This window comes from Saccopteryx leptura, chromosome 12 (genome assembly GCF_036850995.1).
Source record: "Saccopteryx leptura isolate mSacLep1 chromosome 12, mSacLep1_pri_phased_curated, whole genome shotgun sequence".
NCBI classification, from domain to species: Eukaryota; Metazoa; Chordata; class Mammalia; order Chiroptera; family Emballonuridae; genus Saccopteryx; species Saccopteryx leptura.
In genome coordinates, this window is record NC_089514.1 from 7,617,725 (window position 1) to 7,638,136 (window position 20,412).

At 44.3% G+C, this 20,412-nt stretch overlaps 1 protein-coding gene across 4 annotated transcripts in view; it reads left to right on the top strand.

Moving 5' to 3' along the window:
- Positions 1–6,171: 6,171 nt before the first annotated feature.
- The window catches only part of MATCAP2 (microtubule associated tyrosine carboxypeptidase 2), a 30,148-nt gene continuing 15,907 nt past the window's right edge, over positions 6,172–20,412 (top strand). Inside the window, exons 1-3 of one of the 4 annotated variants that reach the window (XM_066354108.1) lie at positions 6,172–6,463; positions 17,920–18,222; positions 18,316–18,617. In XM_066354108.1, the coding sequence (XP_066210205.1) occupies positions 6,391–6,463; positions 17,920–18,222; positions 18,316–18,617 (678 nt within the window). In that variant the 5' untranslated portion in view covers positions 6,172–6,390. Of the gene's footprint in view, positions 6,464–17,919; positions 18,618–18,723; positions 18,778–20,412 lie in introns of those variants that run through there. The other 3 variants (XM_066354107.1, XM_066354109.1, XM_066354110.1) reach the window with 3 other exon arrangements.

A 20,412-nucleotide genomic window follows, 5' to 3' on the forward strand; every position in this document is an offset into this window, starting at 1 on the left:
TCAAATTTGAATTTCAGCGCCGGGCGCCTCGCGCATGCGTGCGGGACGGGGCGGGGCGGCGCTGGTCACGTGGCCTCGCCGGGCCGGTGGGTGCCCTGGGTGGCCCTGCCGTTTGGCTCAGGCTTGACCTGCAGCCCGGGCGGCGCGGTGCTCCAGGGACACAAACCGCCTCCGGGCCCGAAGCCCCACCCTCAACGCTCGCACACCGCCCCCGGTTTATGCCGATCCCTTCGCCCGGGCTGGGCTTGGGCGTTCCGCCTTCCTCCATTCCTAAGTGTGAGGTTGAGAGCTCTTGGGTTTGAAATCCACCGGACTTGCGGCCTTCGGTGACATTCTCCCCGCCCACCCTTACGTCACCTAAAGGGGGACCACAGGCTTGACCTGAAGGGGCAGGTCTAATGGGTTCCTGGGCACGTGGGCCTAAGGGCCAGTAAACCCACCTTGGGTGCTGGAGGCCTTTCTCATTGGGAAAATAAGGCTAACGTTAACAGACTTTGTAAAGAGTTTAAACCCAAAACTCTTGTTGCGCTTCCTATTTTCAATCCTATCGGGCTGCAACAGTGGTCGAGTTGGAAAGATTCGGAAGTGTCATCCACGAGACATTAGGTAATGGGTCCAGGAGAAATAAAAAGCCCTCTTTCAGCTCACGGTCTGCCTCCCGCCTCTCGTTCAAACTGTGTCTCGTGATTATTTCTAGATTACTCAGAATTGAAAAAATACGTTCCATAGCCCTGTATCAGATTGCTTCCTTAGCAAGCCTGTGCTAGGGCTCGTTCTAAGAGGACAGCTCTTGACTTGTTCATTTGAAAAGTAACACTGCAGATTACAATGACTGCCCAATAGCTGAATGCAGTAGGCAGACACGTGAGCAGAGCAAGGGACAGGCACAAAACCAAACTCCCAGGTTAGATGTCTCAGTATATTTAATAACGTTTGCACCTTAGCAGTCAGAAAACATTACAAACAGTATTTCACCAATATCTCTAATTTGAATTTTGATGCTGTAGGTTGTAATGAAATGAATTCTGGGGGAAAAATGGATTGTGAATGTGAGGTAAGAAGAAATTTTTACCTTGAAGTCTTTGCTGCACCAGGACAGTGTGACTTGTGCCTTTAGGCAAATAATTACCCACTCTTTCTTAAACAGTTTTATTTGGGGGGGGGGGTCATGAACTCCTTTGAAAATAAAATTAAAGTTGACCCACCTAGAAAGATGCCCATTCAGTAATAAACTATTTAAAACAGGACTTCATGACGTTTATGGTCACATGGGGTAAGAACTTCTGAGTTAGCCTCTCTAAATTTCAGTTTTCTCATCTATAAAACAGGAACGATCAACTGCCCTGCTTTCATCAGAGTTGTTAGGAAGATCAAATGAAAAACTGAGCGAGATCCAGAAGTATTCTGTAGTAAGTTATAAGGCACTCTCCCAGTGTTTGGTGGATCCTGCTATTAAATTTAACTCAAACTATACTACTTATGAACCAAAGAAAAAAGGTGCTTGAATGATTTTCAAGTAATAGACAGGGAAGGGGTGTGTATATTGGCAGGAGAGAGTGTATGTTTTAAACAACGTTGAAAAATGAGTCATTAGAAATTTATGCGGCCTTGTGCATTTTGGCTTTGGCCTCTATGAGCTTTACATTCTTATAACTAGATTCTAATCAAGACTAAAAGATAAATAAAGCACCTAGTACAACATAGCTATTCAAAACATTTAGTTTCTCTTTCTTCACAGTCCCCCAGGTCTTTGGTCTCTACCATGATGATGAAGATGATGATGATGATGATGATGATTGATGATAGTGACCACAACAATAGCTACAATTTGTTAAACACCTGCTAATGCCAGAAACTGCTAAATACTCAATTATACTCTTACGGAGTATTAAAATTGTCTCCTAACATGTCTCCTTATTTCTTTTCTTACACCTTGGTAGTTCATTCTTCAGTGTATAAGCTAGAATTACATTTTTCCTTTTAAAACTTGTTATAAAATATTTACAGTTTTAAAGAAAAGAAAATAGTGAATAAAATACATCATCATGTACCCATCACCTGGCTTATAAAAGAGGTAATCTCATAATTGAAGCCTCCTGCGTGCCCCTCCTTAATACTATTCACCTTCCACTCCCTAGGACTAGAGCTCTCCTGATTTTCATGTTTATTATACCCATGACATGTATGAACTTTTACTACACCTACAACTAGCCATAACAGTATATAGTTTTACATATACTGTATTTTCATAGTACATGTTTTTGCTCAATTTTTTCTTTACAAGATTCATCCTCATTAATAGCTCTAGCTGCATTTTATTCATTTTTACTGCTGTATTCTATTGTATGAGTATACTTGTAATTTCTGTATCCATTATCCTATTAATGGACATTTCATTTATTTTCATTTTTTTATTTCCAAGATCCCATGATGCCATGAATATTTCTATCTCCTTAATACACATGTGCCAAATTTTCTCTAAAGTAATGTACCTAGAAATTAGAGGATCATTTCAACAAATATATTTCAATATTATTGTCAGAAACTAAAAATAAATTGTTCTTCAAAATGACTAACAATTTATACTTCAATCAGCAGTGTAAGAACATACCTGCTACTCCAGTGCCTCCCTAATACTTAGATACTTTTTGGGTTTTGCCATTCTTGTTTGTATGCATTTCTCCTATTACTCATGAAAATGAACACAGTTTCATGATTATTGACCTGTTAGTTGTTTTTTTTTTTTCTGTGAATTTCAACTCCATATTCTTTGCCCATTTTTCTATGCTATTTTTGTATTTTTCTTTTTTATTTTATTTTATTTATTCATTTTAGAGAGGAGAGACAGAGAGAGAGAAGGGGGGAGGAGCTGGAAGCATTAACTCCCATATGTGCCTTGACCAGGCAAGCCCAGGGTTTCGAACCGGCGACCTCAGCATTTCCAGGTCGACGCTTTATCCACTGCGCCACCACAGGTCAGGCTATTTTTGTATTTTTCTTATTGATTTGTAGACTTTGTGTGGTTTGTTTACTGTTTTCCAGAAAAGTTATCATTTGTTGACTTTTTTGGCTTGCAAATATCTTTTCCTTTGTATTCACTGTCCCCCTTTTCCTCTTCTTGGTCCATTGATGGTGAATGATCAGATGTGTTCTAAGTTTCTAAAATGGACGATGTTGATCTTTTTTCTGTAAAAAAAAAAAGTCTTCTCTTATTACAGAGATATTTGGACCAAATTTTATTATCCCAGAACTCCATCGACTATGAATAGTTTGCCGTGTAGCATGTACATAAAATATACACAGATTAACCTATGAGTTAACTAAACGAAAGTTACTAATAAAATAAGAAAACTTTAAGCTCTTTATTCATAACATAAAATAATTCCCACCACACATAAAAGAATAATATTCCTGTTAAAATACCCATTTTTCTATTACGTTTGTATTTATTTTTTTAATCTTTTTCTGATTTTTTGTTATTTTTGTATTTAAATTAAATAAAAATTATCATTAAAGATATTCAGAAATAAAAATAACCCACAATGTAAGGGAAGTATAATACAATGTTGCGGTAGGATAACTACAGTGGTATTCTTGACTATTATTGGAAAATTTAAGTTTAGTAAAATTTTAAAGAGGGGAGAAGATGCATACTTAAAGGTAAAAATAATTTATTAAAGTCAGTTTAAATACATTTTTTACTTTGCAATCAGTGCTTTGAAATGGACAATCATATCAATTCTTTTGAATTGCTATTAATGGTTTGTATAGAAACAAGTATAAAGAAAATTTTTCAGAATGATGGAATTATTCATTGTTCTGGCAGATATGTAAAGTCAATGCTGACTCAAAAGCTGCCAAGTAGACAGCTGCAGATGCTACCGATGGAAATACTAAGCAGGCATAGCGGGAACCAGTAATTAACAAAGCACATGCACAAGGCTTGATGAGGATGAATAATTACATAGGCGGGAATGTTAAAGGAGCTGATGACAGTACTACTTTTGTAAGAAATTAAATAAACTCGTTGTATTCACAAATTTCTTAGCAAGAACACTTAAATGCCTAATGGTACAGGAAGAATATCTTTTAAAAATGCTGTCATCAAGTTGATATGCAACTTTATATAATACTTATCAGTAAAGATATTTAGAAATCAAAAGTGATCCACGAGAAAATGCTGGTTGGATGAACATAAAAATAATTTTGAAAGTAAAGGTGAAATAATATTCTAGGTGGGCTAACCACAGAGTGTAATGAAATGTTGAAGAGGGAAATATACCTCTAGCGCACCTCATCTCCTAATGTGTGTGTGTGTACGTGGACAATACCTTTCCCACAGTCCGTTCCTTGAAGATTAGTCTCGTGTCTTTTATGTACTCTAAAAGCACAAATCACAGTGCCTTGTATATAAATAATGGAATGAATAAGATAATACAAATTGTTTTCTGAAAATTATAATGAAGGTGGACAATCTGATTAAGCATGCTTTAGTAAAAGCATTCCAAGTAAATTGTTTACAGAGGTGCTGACATATGACTCGGAAAAATCTTTTATGAGTTCTTTTTTGAGGAACAGTGACTTTAAAAACTAGAAATTTGCAAGAGTAATAGATATTTTTATGGCAAACTTGGAAAGTGAGTTTCGGAGTTTTAGGTATATAAGGAAGCAAAGGCAGGCATATAAGGAAGCTAGGGATGTAAGGTTTACTTACAGCCTTTTTCCTTAGGACATATGTTGGAAGAATAACTGCTCTTATGAATGCAGATTATCATATCAAGTGCTTTAACTTGAAGTGTTTTCCTTTATATACATACCCATTAGAGATCACTCTATTTTCTCTGAGTTATTATTGAAAATGCATATGTTCTATTGTCTACTTACTCATTAACTTGTACGTGATTTATTGAGGACTCACTGTATGCTAGGCACTATTCTAGATGCTGGAAATATAGCAGTGAACACATAAAAGACATTGCATTTGCAGAAATTTTATTCTGGAGACAGAGACAGACAATAAGACAAATGAGCAAAATATGTAAGTTATTTCACTTTGCAACAGGATCACACTAGCCACTGAGCTTTGAGAATAAAGTGAAGAGGGCAAGGGTGGAAATACAGAGATGATTTAGGAGGCTCTACCTATAATCCAGATAAGACAATGATGGGTTGAACCAGTATGGTGATAATGAGAAATGGATGGATTCTGGGTACATTTTTGAAGATAGTATTCCCAGAATTTTCTGACAGAATAGGATGTGGGGTAATCCATTGTTTGTGATAGTTATATTTCCACTAACCCCTCCTAATTGAGGAAAAAGATGCAAATTCCTGCACGCTGTCATTCTCAGTGTTACACTCCTCCCAACTCTTTCTGCGTCCTGTCCATGCCGGAGGGGTGAGTCCCAGGGAAGACTAGAGCTCCGTCTGCTTGCCTTTCTCCTATATTACTGTCTCAGCCTTGAAGAAGGGTAACTAGAAAATGTGGCTCTGAACATGGACAGCACTACCGCGATCTGATGAGCTCCTAGACTGTATGTAAGCTTCCCGAGACTTCTTTCCTTTCTCTGCGTCCTTAAGGTCTGTCTCAGAACCGTGCGCACGTTAGGCTGTCAACAAATGGTATATAGTCTCTACATTTCCCACGGAATAATAAACTGAAAAACGACAGTCAGCCTATCAGTTACAGTCATAAGTTGACATTTGTACTGTAGTACAGTAGTTAGGATCTTGTGCTGGGGTAGTCAAACGGTGAAAGTATTCGGGCTTGCTCAACTAATGAAAGTGCTCAGAATTATCAGCTCAACCTAAAGAGGTTGTAGTTTTTCCGCACCTTCTACGTTAACTGAAGGGCGGAGGAGGGTGGCTTTGCATTTCGCAGCTGGGGCTGCCTTTCAGGTCCCTCCACCCCTCTCTTGTAAACTTAGTGCCCTGTTAAGCCCTTCTGAATAAGGCACAAACATCTGTGCGAGTCACTAGCCAAACTGCCTGCGTCGCGACCTGCCTGCTCGGGACCCCGCCCACGAGCCCACGTGGTGCCGGCCTGCGCTGTGCACGCCGGGAGTTGTAGTTCCCACGTCTCTCTCGCTGCGAGCGCCCCTAGCGGCACGCAGGCTCTGGGAAGCGCCGCGCCTGCGGACGCGAGGAACGTTTCCTAGCAACGGGGGAGCGGCAACGTCACAGCCGCGGGTTCTAAACGCTGCTACCCTGCGTGGGGCCGCGGTGTGCGCCTTCAGTCACCTGCGTGCTGGAGGGAGCGCCGCTCGCCGCCCAGGGCCCGCAGGTCTCCGCCCGCCCCGACCCGCCTTCTCCCGCCTTCTCCCGCCCCAGGTCGCCGACAGCAGCCTCCTCCCGCCACCCCGTCCGGAGGTCCGGCGGCCGGCCCGGCCCATGTCCCCCGCGCCCGCGAAGCCCACCGCCCGCGGCCTCGGCCGGACGATGCTGGAGTCCATTCGCGTGACGGGTGAGTGCGGGCAGGGCCGGCCCCCGGGCTGGCGGGCTGGCGGCGGCGGGGGTGGGGCGGGCCGGCTCCCGCAGGCCCCCGGGAACGGTCGGTGCGGGCTCCGCGCAGCCGGGCGCCGGGCACCTGTGTCGAGCGGGAGAAAACGGTCCCTTTTCCTTTTGTCGCTCATCATCACTGAGCCACGTGCTGTGGAATCCAGGGGAGGGAGTTAGAATACACAGACTTCTGGCCCTACAGACATACAGCCAAAATGCGCGTTGTTAAATATTAGGTAGGTAATGAGGCATTATAATGTTCTAGGTCTAGGATCTAATTTTCTAGAGTGTTCATAAAAATCAGAGCTAACCGAAAGACTACATCTCTATATATCAGTATTTATAGTGCTTGTTGGTGTGCCTGCTTTTATTAGGTCGGTAGAACGTTTTGAGTTGATATTTTTAAAAGGTCACTTTAGTATGTACTATGCCAAGTGTAAAAAAATGGGTGTTCAGACTCCAGGGCAGAAAGTTTACTGGTCTTCATGGTTGTTTTTTTTTTAAATAACTATGGATATTAATCATTTTAAAAGTATCTTATATAATATTAGAATAATTTTCTAGCCATGTTTCCAGCATTTGATTCTGCATAACATTTCTACAACTCAGGGCTCATGGTGGTCCAGTGTTAGGATGAACAACAGAGAAAAAGGAAACACCTAATTGTGAAACTAATGTCAAAATCAGGCCAGACTTTCTTACTTTATGACATTGCAGTACCGAACAGAATTTTTTTAATTGTAAAACAAAATTCCTTTTCAAATACTTATGGTCTTAACTTTTTTTTTTCCTTAATTTTTTATTTATTTATTCATTTTTTAGAGAGGACAGAAAGAGGGAGAGAGAGAGAGAGAGAGGAGAGAGACAGAGAGAGAGAGAGAGAGAAGGGGGAGGAGCTGGAAGCATCAACTCCCATATGTGCCTTGACCAGGCAAGCCAGGGTTTCGAACCGGCGACCTCAGCATTTCCAGGTCGACGCTTTATCCACTGCGCCACCACAGGTCAGGCCCATGGTCTTAACTTTATACTATTTTATTTCATGTTCCATGGTATAAGATATGGAGCTGATTTTTGTTCAGTCATGACATTGCTGTGATTTCTCTCATTGTTCTGTTGACAGGAAGCATAGACAGTTATAGAATCTGAGAGGCAACTTTCACTGCCACTAGATTTTTCAAATGTGATTTGATGTGGATGCCATTTTCAACTTAACATACAATGAAAATGTTGAAATTTACTTAAAAATACCATGCCACCTTTTTGTCTTGAAGCAGGTTTCTTAGCCTTGGAACTATTAACTTGGAATTAATAGACAGTCCTTTGTTAGGGGGGCTGTTCTGTGCATTGGAGACTGTTTAGCAGCGCCCCTGTCTCTGTCCACTAGATGCCAGGAGCCGTACCCTCCTCACCCTAGTTGGGACAGTCAAAAATGTCTCCAGACATTGTCAGATGTCCCCTGGAGGGCAAAATTTACACTACCACCACCCTGACATTTGAGAGCCGCTTCCTTGCATACAGTTAGATTCTGTGAAAGTGAAAGTTATTAGCGATTTAGAAGTAAAGGAATTAAAATAATTTCCCCAAAGCTTAATTATCATCGTAGAGAGAGAATACAAGTATAATCTTATTAGAAAGTGGATATTCTGACCAAATAGTCAGCAATACAAATTGGAGCTCCTCTCTCTCTTTTTTTTTTAATATCTATACAGGGTTGGAAGATTGAAGAGAGGTACTTTGTAAAATATTGATAGTACACACGTTCCTCTGGCCTCAACCCTCTTCCCGTGATTTAACGGCAGTACACATATCAATCTAACTCTGCATTTTGAATACACTGAGATAGACAATTTGGCAGTGATTTTCTATAGTTTATTAAAAATTCAAATAGCCATTTGAGACAATTCAAGTCTCAAATTCACAGCTCGTTTAAAAATAACTGAACAGGTCATTTTTCAAATTAGTATCTCCATTTCTTTTGCGTAGTGCTTGACTAGTTGAAATGATGGTTCTGGAGCACTGTGCTCAGCATTTCATTCTCTTTACTATTCACTGATGTCTGAAAAGCTAGATAGCAGAACTTCGTAATTTGTGATGAGAGTACTGATTGATGGAAATGTGTTCTTTTTTCAGCTTTAAAATAGCTATAAATATAGAACAAACTGATTGTTTTTTATACAGGACTGAAGAAATTAAGTGTTTCTGATATCACTTCCTATATAATATAATCTAGTTTAGACGTATTAGTCATGATGTAACGTAATCTAAATATAGCATCCTGGTGTAACTACTCATTGGGGAACTAAAATAAGAAAGATGTATATATGCTGGATATGCTGTTTGAAATGAAATCAAATCAGAAAAGGTTCTGTGCGTTCTCATAGGTTTTTAAAGAAGATGGTTTATTATACGAATGCCATGAAAATGTTGGTTCTGGAATGTAGAATGAATTACTTAATGTTAAATTTACCTCGAAAATCCAAATTTAATGATTCTAAGTATTTTCCCATTTATATAATGTCCTGGAGTATTTCTATAGGAGCTGAATGTAATATTGAATATAGTAATGATACTGATATTAACACAGGCCGCTTACTGCAGGCCAACACTCTTCTCGGCACTTTATGTATATCAACCTTTCTGTTCCTCACACCAATACTATGACATATGTAGTTTATTATACCGTTTTACAGATGAGAAACCACAGTGCAGAGAAGGTCAATGACTGGGTCAAGGTCATGGTTACTGGTAAATAGCCAAGGTTCACACCGGGAGCTCCTAGTCCCAGCCCACGTTCTCCACCACTGGGAAAGTCACACTCCGCTACAGTGATTTAATTATATGCTGATTTCAGCCACAAAGTTCAGCATGAAAACCTCATTTAGCAGCAGTGGTATGTTATCTGATAAGTTACTCAGGTTGGTGCTTTTTAAGTTTTTATCACAAGTAAGTCTTGTGGTAAAATAGATTTTGTCTGGAAAGATTATAATTTACTATAAAATTGTTGCTTGCAAAATAGAAAAGAAGACATCTAGCCCATTAAGAGAGTAGCAAAGTGCTGAGAGAAGCCATATAAGCTTGTTAACTTACAATTTCTTACTGCCCTTAGTATGGATGTGATATAAGATGTGAGTCATGAGTCCTCTGGAAACGAAGTTCCTTGGAAACAAAGATGAATGTTTTAAAAGTACTGAAGACCCGAGTCTCCGTGAGGTCGTGGTCGGCCTTGTGGGATGCATGCATTTAGGCACATCACTCCTGCATGTCCTACAAGTCATAGGCACCTGCCATTAAACCTTGTCTGTGACACTCTGTATGCTGTCCTGGTGTGATTTGTCTTCTCAACCCTCAGGTGGTCCAATCTTGTCCTTTCTCTCCTCTCAGATGTTCTCTTCCATTTGCTACTGCCCTGGCGATCCTTGCGTCAGCAGAGCAGTAAGCAAAACAAACACAGCTGTGCGCTACAGTGGGCCGTATGATTTCAGTGTTGGGGAATGCCAGTCAAACAAGTGGGACACTGAGACTGTCGCAAGTGCTTTCAAGAACCTCCTGGGAGGGCTTCCGAACCATGTTTGAGCTGAGGATGAGTCGAAGTGAACCTGCCAGACGGGAGGGAAGAGATCCATCTGCGCTGCGGCTTGCACCCCTCAGCTTGCTCTTTCTGTTGCGGTGTGCTGCTCTGCTGCATGAGTGCACCGATGTGCTGCTCTGCTGCATGAGTGCACCAATGTGCTGTTCTGCTGCATGAGTGCACCGATGTTCTGTTCTGTTGCATGAGAGCACCGATGTGCTGTTCTGTTGCGATGTGCTGCTCTGCTGCATGAGAGCACCGATGTGCTGTTCTGTTGCATGAGAGCACCGATGTGCTGTTCTGTTGCGATGTGCTGTTCTGCTGCATGAGAGCACCGATGTGCTGTTCTGTTGCATGAGAGCACTGATGTGCTGTTCTGTTGCGATGTGCTGCTCTGCTGCATGAGAGCACCGATGTGCTGTTCTGTTGCATGAGAGCACTGATGTGCTGTTCTGTTGCATGAGAGCACTGATGTGCTGTTCTGTTGCGATGTGCTGTTCTGCTGCATGAGAGCACCGATGTGCTGTTCTGTTGCATGAGAGCACTGATGTGCTGTTCTGTTGCGATGTGCTGCTCTGCTGCATGAGTGCACCGATGTGCTGTTCTGTTGCATGAGAGCACTGATGTGCTGTTCTGTTGCGATGTGCTGCTCTGCTGCATGAGAGCACCGATGTGCTGTTCTGTTGCATGAGAGCACTGATGTGCTGTTCTGTTGCGATGTGCTGTTCTGCTGCATGAGAGCACCGATGTGCTGTTCTGTTGCGATGTGCTGTTCTGCTGCATGAGTGCACCGATGTGCTGTTCTGTTGCGATGTGCTGTTCTGCTGCATGAGTGCACCGATGTGCTGCTCTGCTGCATGAGTGCACCGATGTGCTGTTCTGCTGCATGAGTGCACCGATGTGCTGTTCTGTTGCGATGTGCTGCTCTGCTGCATGAGTGCACCGATGTGCTGTTCTGTTGCAATGTGCTGTTCTGCTGCATGAGTGCACCGATGTGCTGCTCTGCTGCATGAGTGCACCGATGTGCTGTTCTGCTGCATGAGTGCACCGATGTGCTGTTCTGCTGCATGAGTGCACCGATGTGCTGTTCTGCTGCATGAGTGCACCGCGGCTTCGTCATCCTTTCTGCTGTTGACAGGGACTTTCTCATTCGTGTTAAATGATGGCGAGCTGCTTGGTAAAAGTGTTTATCTTATTCGGGGATTGTTTTGTTTTGTTTTGCCTTTTCCCCTGTTTGTAATCAAGTGACTTACTATTTTGTGGTGTGTAATTATCCCAGGGTGCTCAGGCTTCATAAGTGTATATTAGTGAGCCATATAAGATTGTCATCTTGTGGGTCAGAATTCGTTGAATGGTATTTTCCACTAAGCTTTGTTTCTGGCGATCTAGTCTTCCATTCGGCCAAGGACCTCATAGTTAGCGTGAAGCCTCACCTATTCACAATTGTGAAGCACTGAGAGTCCCCTCTCAGTGTCCCCCTCTCCCCATTCCTTCAGATGAGGGACACGAGGCACTGATGGGTTTGGTGATTGAGTCGATGTTACAGAGAGGTGATTGAGCGAGCTGCCACTGGAAGCCAGGAACCCTGGTGTCCTTTGCTCCTGTTCTAGATACAAAGGACGCTTTCATTGTGTTGGTAATTTCAGTACGCTCACCTACTTGTGTGGATATACTGAGTATCAATTTTGATGTAATATTTTCCTTTCTTCCTCAGTTTGGGGAATCAGGTTGGGATGAATGATTTCTTTGATCAGCAAATTATTTGCATTTACTGCAAGGTTCTAGATAAGCAGATTGCTGATGGCTAAAGTGTCACGTTACATAGTGACTTTAATATGAGAAAGCATGATTTTTAGCTTCCTTACTGAGGGAAAATGAGTTACACTTCCCCCAAAGAAGACACTGATGCTTAAAAAATAGTTTAATTTTTCAGGAAAAGGAGTTAGAATAGGATATTCTTCAGTGAAACCTTTTTACTGGGCTTCTCTTATGGTCTTATGCAGGTTTTAAAGCCATTTATTCTTAAACAATAGTAAATAAAATTACAAAAAACTTTTAGGTTCTCTAACAATTTTCATACAACTGAAAATAAGATTAGTGTGACTACTGTGAGAAATTAATTCCTATCCTTGCATGAGTGTTGGAAGGACCACCTGCCCCCACTTTTATGAACTTCGTGGGATGCCAACATTTGGCAGGATCAGCATTTATTAAATAAAAATGGCGTTGGCCCTCCCAGACCTTAGTCATCAGCAGATGGAGCTTAACAAGGACTGAGGCTACGGGAGATAATTAGTGCCCTGAAATGCTGCATCTTCGGGGGGGGGGTGTCTTCCACATACACTGTCACCTCTCTCACCCCCCCCCCCCGGTGTTTTGGCAGATGGTTTCGGACTTTTTAAAAGTACCCTGAAGTATATAAGTTGTTCCAGATGGGACAAAATTATGGATTTAGAGGTCCCTGGCGCCTTATGACAAAACAAAAGAACTTTTTGAGCTCACTTCTTGGGTCACAGAGCTATTGAGTCAGGAACCAAAGAAAGCTTTTTTACAGTGATTTCTTTTTTTTTTTTTTTTTAAATCAACACAACATAAATATAATAAACCATCAAACTTAGGAATTTCTCAGTAGTCTTATCCACTGATATTTACTTTGAGGTCCCTTCCCCTTCTCCTGTGAAGACCGAGCGGGAAGGTCAGTCACCTCCTGGGTCCCTGGCCGCCGGCCTCACCCGACTTCTCTGGCTCTGTGACTCCCTCACCCCGCTTCTCTGGCTCTGTGGCTCCCTCACCCCGCTTCTCTGGCTCTGTGGCTCCCTCACCCCGCTTCTCTGGCTCTGTGGCTCCCTCACCCCACTTCTCTGGCTCTGTGGCTCCCTCACCCCACTTCTCTGGCTCTGTGGCTCCCTCACCCCGCTTCTCTGGCTCTGTGGCTCCCTCACCCCGCTTCTCTGGCTCTGTGGCTCCCTCACCCCGCTTCTCTGGCTCTGTGGCTCCCTCACCCCACTTCTCTGGCTCTGTGGCTCCCTCACCCCGCTTCTGTGGCTCCCTCACCCCGCTTCTCTGGCTCTGTGGCTCCCTCACCCCGCTTCTCTGGCTCTGTGGCTCCCTCACCCCGCTTCTCTGGCTCTGTGGCTCCCTCACCCCGCTTCTCTGGCACTGTGGCTCCCTCACCCCGCTTCTCTGGCTCTGTGGCTCCCTCACCCCGCTTCTCTGGCTCTGTGGCTCCCTCACCCCGCTTCTCTGGCTCTGTGGCTCCCTCACCCCGCTTCTCTGGCTCTGTGGCTCCCTCACCCCGCTTCTCTGGCTCTGTGGCTCCCTCACCCCACTTCTCTGGCTCTGTGGCTCCCTCACCCCGCTTCTGTGGCTCCCTCACCCCGCTTCTCTGGCTCTGTGGCTCCCTCACCCCACTTCTCTGGCTCTGTGGCTCCCTCACCCCGCTTCTCTGGCTCTGTGGCTCCCTCACCCCGCTTCTCTGGCACTGTGGCTCCCTCACCCCGCTTCTCTGGCTCTGTGGCTCCCTCACCCCACTTCTCTGGCTCGGTGGCTCCCTCACCCCACTTCTCTGGCTCGGTGGCTCCCTCACCCCGCTTCTCTGGCTCGGTGGCTCCATGTTCTTATCCCCGTTCTCTTGCCCTTTCCCCCTTTTCCTGTGAAGACCGAGCGGGAAGGTCGGTCACCTCCTGGGTCCCTGGCCGCCGGGCCTCACCCGACTTCTCTGGCTCTGGGGCTCCCTCACCCCACTTCTCTGGCTCGGTGGCTCCCTCACCCCACTTCTCTGGCTCGGTGGCTCCATGTTCTTATCCCCGTTCTCTTGCCCTTTCCCCCTTCTCCTGTGAAGACCGAGCGGGAAGGTCGGTCACCTCCTGGGTCCCTGGCCGCCGGGCCTCACCCGACTTCTCTGGCTCTGGGGCTCCCTCACCCCACTTCTCTGGCTCGGTGGCTCCCTCACCCCACTTCTCTGGCTCTGTGGCTCCATGTTCTTATCCCCGTTCTCTTGCCCTTTCCCCCTTCTCCTGTGAAGACCGAGCGGGAAGGTCGGTCACCTCCTGGGTCCCTGGCCGCCGGGCCTCACCCGACTTCTCTGGCTCTGGGGCTCCGTGTTCTTATCCCCGTTCTCTTGCCCTTTCCCTGTCAGTGTCCGTGTCGGGCTCTCTTTCGCCACCACCTCTTGTCTCCTAAACTTGTGGCATCTCTTAGGGGAACTGACCTTGTTCGTGGGCATTTGGGCCGCAGCCTGTGTTCGGCCAGCCCGCCCAGTTCTGACTGTCCGGAGGCCACACTGACGTCGCAGCCCCTGAGGAACAGGACCTGCCTGCCTGCGGTGCAAGTTTTGTTTGTTCTGTTTCGTTTTGGCTGGTTTTTTAACACTTATTGAATGGCGTCTTTGTGCAGATCAACCTTCAGCATGACCCTGTGCAGCCTGGCCCCCACCTCTTACCTCGCAGCTTTGATTGTAGTAGACATTTAACCTCCGCAAGTTCATACTTTTATGTCACCTGTTTTCAAATTTCACATGTGGGCCTAGAAATCGTTAAGTAGAAGGACTTTTAAGCATATTACTTATTTGGATTATTGCCCACTTTCAACCTGGTACTGTTTTTTTACCCTAAACCAGGGGTCCCCAAACTTTTTACACAGGGGGCCAGTTCACTGTCCCTCAGACCGTTGGAGGGCCAGACTATAAAAAAAAAAGCTATGAACAATCCCTATGCACACTGCACATATCTTATTTTAAAGTAAAAAACAAAACGGGAACAAATACAATATTTAAAATAAAGAACAGGTAAATTTAAATCAACAAACTGACCAGTATTTCAATGGGAACTATGCTCCTCTCACTGACCACCAATGAAAGAGGTGCCCCTTCCGGAAGTGCTGCGAGGGCCGGATAAATGGCCTCAGGGGGCCGCATGTGGCCTGCGGGCCGTAGTTTGGGGACCCCTGCCCTAAACCCTGTCCCTTCTGCACTTTAAAAAGTTACATTTAAAGCAGGGTTTCTCCAACTTGGCACTTTTTAGGATGCATGTTTGTGTTGTAGGAGCTGTGCTGTGCATTGAAGGATGTTTAGCGTCCTCTCTGGCTTCTACCCACCAGATGCCAGGACCACTTCTCCCTGTGGTGACACCAGAATGTCTCCAGACATTGCCAATGTCCCCTGGGGGGCAGAGTTGCCTCTGGTTGAGAGCCACTGCTTTAGGGTCTTCCCTGCTACATTTCCACTCGTGCAGTGATCTCCTCGTATAAATATAAAGTGGTCCCAGAACTACTAATACCTGTCTGTCTACGCTGGTTGGAGAATGGCCTGTTTAAGGTCCTGCCACTTGTTCAGTGTACACTTCCTGACTGTCGACCAGGTACCGTGCCAAGTGTTGGAAAGAGACGAAGAGCACATGGTCCTGGTACCTGTTTAGTACATCAGTTATTCAGGTCACCACGTCTTCCTGGGGGGGCCGTGTTTTGTACAGAGGATGAAATGGTGCACTGTTGTAGCCGCTTTAACACTGAATGTGGATAATGGAACGAATGACCGTACATGTAAGAATGAGCGTGGACTCTGTAACCAGACACACCTGCATTCAGATCGCTGTTTCATGTGATGACTGAGCCAATTACTTAACATCTCTGAGGCGTACGTGATATGTAGTTTTGGATGAAATCCAAACTCATATAAGTGTGTCAACAAATAATGGCTGCTATTATTGTCCTTATTATTACTAATTGTAGAAAGGATCCCTGATTGTCTAATCATGAACTAGTGAATGACAGATGTATGTGGATAAACAATTTTGAAAGTTGAAATAAGATAAATTGTCTGGTTCTTGGCAGGGAAGGCACTTGTCCAAATCAGCTAGCATTGAACTTGCCTCAGGAGTAGGAGCCAGAGGTTGAGGGCTAGAGGCATTCCGGTCCGTGAGAAAAGAGAACTAAATGAAAATCATTATGTCTCATTTGCGGAATGGCTTTAGAACAGGTGTGTGAGCAGACTTGCTCAGATTTATAGGGAGGGCTTCGGCCGGAGTCTAGTTCAGAGAAGCAGCATTTCAGGCAATCCCAAACATTCTGTCAGTTTAGAACTGAATCTGAAGGATCTTCTGGGCCCACCTGAAATCCCCTCGTCTGTTTCTCTTCACATTGCTCTCCTTTTCTCTGAAGTCTAAATACCTTTCGTTTTCCACGGTTGACATTCTTACTGCGCTGTGTTGTTACTCAGATCTTCCTAGGACTGCCATGACTCGGAGCCAGACTGGAGGCTGGTTGGAGGCAGGAACAGCGGGTTTGTCCAGATGGTTTTCAGAGCCCGGGCGTAGTTAGTACTCCATGTAGTATTTGTGGGAGGAAGGGATGCAAATTAAGTCTTGAAGCAGCCCCTGAGCAGCAGCGTAGAACTGACTCTGACCCTTTAAACACGTGAGATCTGACAACAAAGGTGACCTCTCCTTAATTTGCCATTTGATAGACTGGTATCTATGTGACAGTAATTACAATTTTTTTTCAGATGTAGCAATAAAATTACTTGATTTTCTTTCATCTTAAACTATAATCTAGAATTAAGAAAATCAACCAAGTAATGTTGAATGTCATTATTAAAACATGCTTGAACATACACTTATGTATTTAATCCTAAAAGTGGTTTCTGAGATCAGTAAGGCAGTGTTATCTTTTCTTTATGATAGCTACCTTTATAAAACTGTCAGATTTGTAGATTGTATTGGCTTTGAAAGTGCCTTGGGTTTTACTTGGATATTGGTAATACTATTAAAAACTGTATCCTTTTTTGAAATCCACATTCTTTGGTAGAGTTGAATATTAGGATTATTTATGTGTATTATCTTGCTTCTGTATTTAAATTTTGATCACTAAATGGTTTGAAGCTGTGGACTTTTATAGATGATTTAGCACAGGGGCAGTCAACCTTTTTATACCTACCGCCCACTTTTGTATCTCTGTTAGTAGTAACATTTTCTAACCACCCACCGGTTCCACAGTAATGGTGATTTATAAAGTAGGGAAGTAACTTTACTTTATAAAATTTATAAAGCAGAGTTACAGCAAGTTAAAGCATATAATAATAATTACTTACCAAGTACTTTATGTCAGATTTTCGCTAAGTTTGGCAGAATAAATCTTTCTAAAACAACTTACTATAGTTAAATCTATCTTTTTATTTATACTTTGGTTGCTCTACTACTGCCCACCATGAAAGCTGGAATGCCCACTAGTGGACGGTAGGGACCAGGTTGACTACCACTGATTTAACATATGAACACTCATATAAAAGTGACAGTGTTTAGTTTAGCATGGCTAAAGTTTAGTAATATATCCTTTTTTTAAATTTTATTTTATTTTATTTAGTGAGAGGAGGGGAGGCAGGCAGAGACAGACTCCCACATGTGCCCTAACCGGGACCCACCTGGCAAGCCTACGAGGGGGAGATGCTCTGCCCATCTGGGGCATTGCCTCATTGCTCAACAACTGAGCTCTTCTTAGCACCTGGGGCAGAGGCTGTGGAGCCATCAACTTGCTCCAGTTGAGCCATGGCTGCAGGAGGGGGGGAGAGAGAGAGAGAGAGAGAGAAGCGAGAGTGGGAGAGGTGGAGAAACAGATGAGCACTTCTCCTGTATGCCCTGACCAAGAATCGAACCTGGGACTTCCACAGACCTGGCCAACACTCTACCAGTGAGCCAACCAACCAGGGCCGTGATATATCCTTTTAAAGAAGTATGTTTTCTAAAGATTGTTTCAAAATCATAAAGTATACAGAACCTTCAGAATACTTTTTATATCATAAGCAATTTGCTTCATCTGGTATCTTTGTTATTTCTTTGTTTTGGTTTTGTTTATTAACACAGAAAAGCTTCACTGGCCTGAGCAAGAACTGGCTAAGAAGTCTATTCTAAATGCAGAAGAGCCATTGGCCACTGGCAGCACAAGAAGCATTTCCCATTTACCTCCTGGAGTACTAAAGGACATTTTCACAACTGGGACCAGTAGTTACAATGTCCTCCTACAGAGCAAAGAGGAGAAAAAGCATCATTTGCAAAAGCAGTCTTCCTGCACCTACTCCAAAAGATGTAGAAAGCCCAGCAAACCTGCTAGCTCTTCTCGTAGTAAAGATCGCAAGATGAAAACCCCCGTGCCCGTGATGAGCAGTGGTACTTGGTACTGCCTGGAAAGGCAGCCCGCTGTTTTTGTCACTAGTTCAGTGTCAAATCCTGTGAGGTTCACGCGTGATATCTCTGTTACAGGGAACAGCATAGTCCTGCCACCCAAACCCAAAACCAAGGTCAGGCGACGCCATTTCTCCACGCTTCCGAAGCCAAAGCCGCAGTCACAGCCTCAACTGTCTAGAAGTTTTGAAAAAGGAGATGACTTTTCTGGAAAGAGATTTTGCATACTGACTGCTATAAAGCCCACCAACTTGGAGAAGGAAAAACTGAGATTCTTCAAGTCGGACTATACCTACAACCCTCAGTTTGAGTATGCCAACCCCTCTCTGCCGGGCGTGCTCGCCAAGCACTGCAACGTGTCTGACCGGTTTCTCAAGCAGGTAAAATGCTCTGTCAGTAGTGCTGTTTCGTGTTTATGTGGCTAAGACGAGTATTTGCAATTTTATAAAAAGAAAAAAGACTTTAAAAATATTCCAGTTGTTAGCATGTTGTAGTTAACTCCCACCCAGAACATGTGTACATGTGACAAGAAGTCTCCAGGTAAGTGGCATAGGCTCTATGTAAACTCCTTTGCACTGACGAGGCTCTGTGAAGGATCTATTTATAGACTGTGCGGCAGGGAGCCACTGTATTAGGAAGAGAGCCTCAGATTCTGGCTCCGAGCTGTCACTGGGGATGACACCTGGTGGCCCGTGAGTGAGCCCGCAGACAAGTGGGGTCCCCGGTGCCCTGCCTGGCTCTGCGCCCGCAGAGGGGGCGTGCGGCTCTGGTTCTCCTGTCGTACACGGTCCCAGCTTGCTCAGGGCCCCGTCGGCAGTGTGGGAACCTCGGCCTGATACTGCCCAGGAACTCGTTAGTGCTGCACTGACCTAGTTTATCATCATCATCAAATATTTGAAGAAGAAAATAATGAAGTTTTTAAAGTTATCTTCAGACTCAGCAATCCTGTGTGAGTGAGGGATCACCACTTCCCAGCTTGCTCATTAGACACCCAGCACTCTGCTGTGTGTGCTTGACCCTTTGAGGCGTCCCTTCTTTCATGCTCGCTGACCCCCCGCAAGTGAGGTTTTTTCCAAAAAATGAAATTAGTTCCAGTTCCAGTTTTATTTACTTAAAATCATGTTTGTTTGACAGCCAGTTTATGGAAACAACAAGAACCTACATTTGCCTTTTTTTAATGTTGCCTTACACACGTGCAGTCGCACTCTGGATGGTCAGGAGGCACGAGGACGTACGTGAACGTTCGCACTACTCAGGGCTGACCCACTTCCAGATCTACCTCAGGTACTGAGGAGAGGTTGCCGGTCTGTGGGGCGGACTCCGCTGGGTCACACTGACTGTGCGGGCTCTCGTGACGCGTCCGGTTCGGCGTGGCTCCACCAGTGGCCGAGCATCTGTAGGTAGGCCAGTCACACCGCGTGGTCCCGCTTCCTGTAGCGTGGGCCCTATTTTAGCATCTTTCTACCGTACAGTGCTTTGGATTTGTGGCCAGCAGATTTTGTTATTATTAACGACATGGAATCTGACCAGTCTTTTAAAGCCCTTCTGTAAAGCTTATTTTAAGATTAAAATCATTTTAATATTGCTATTTATTTCCCTTTGCTAGAAGAAACCTTTTCTCCTGCATCTCTGTTTTTTAATGGGCAATTGCTTTTTATTTAAATATGCTGAGATTGTGCTAAACTTTCATTTTAAACGTCAGCTATTGTTTTTGTTCTTATTTTGGCAATCATTTTGTGTTTGTTTGTTTTTTTGTGGAAATTGCAGTTGATTGAACGGGAATCTCACTTATTTAAAATTTATAATTATTAAAAAACTGTTTGTTTTTTTCCCTTCTTAGTGCTGAAAGAAATGGCTATTTTTTCCACGTCCTTTTAACTTGGAGTCCACCCCCACCCCCTGCCCCTGGGAGAGATTTCCCCCGTTTAGTCAAGACGAACATTCTCTCCTTTCTCTGGGGGTGGTCGGGAAGCACCGGCAGCCTGAACATTCTCTCCTTTCTCTGGGGGTGGTCGGGAAGCACCGGCAGCCCGAACATTCTCTCCTTTCTCTGGGAGGTGGTCGGGAAGCACCGGCAGCCCGAACATTCTCTCCTTTCTCTGGGAGGTGGTCGGGAAGCACCGGCAGCCCCACAGGCTGAGAACGGACTCTCCTGGGCCTGTGGTTCTACGTGCT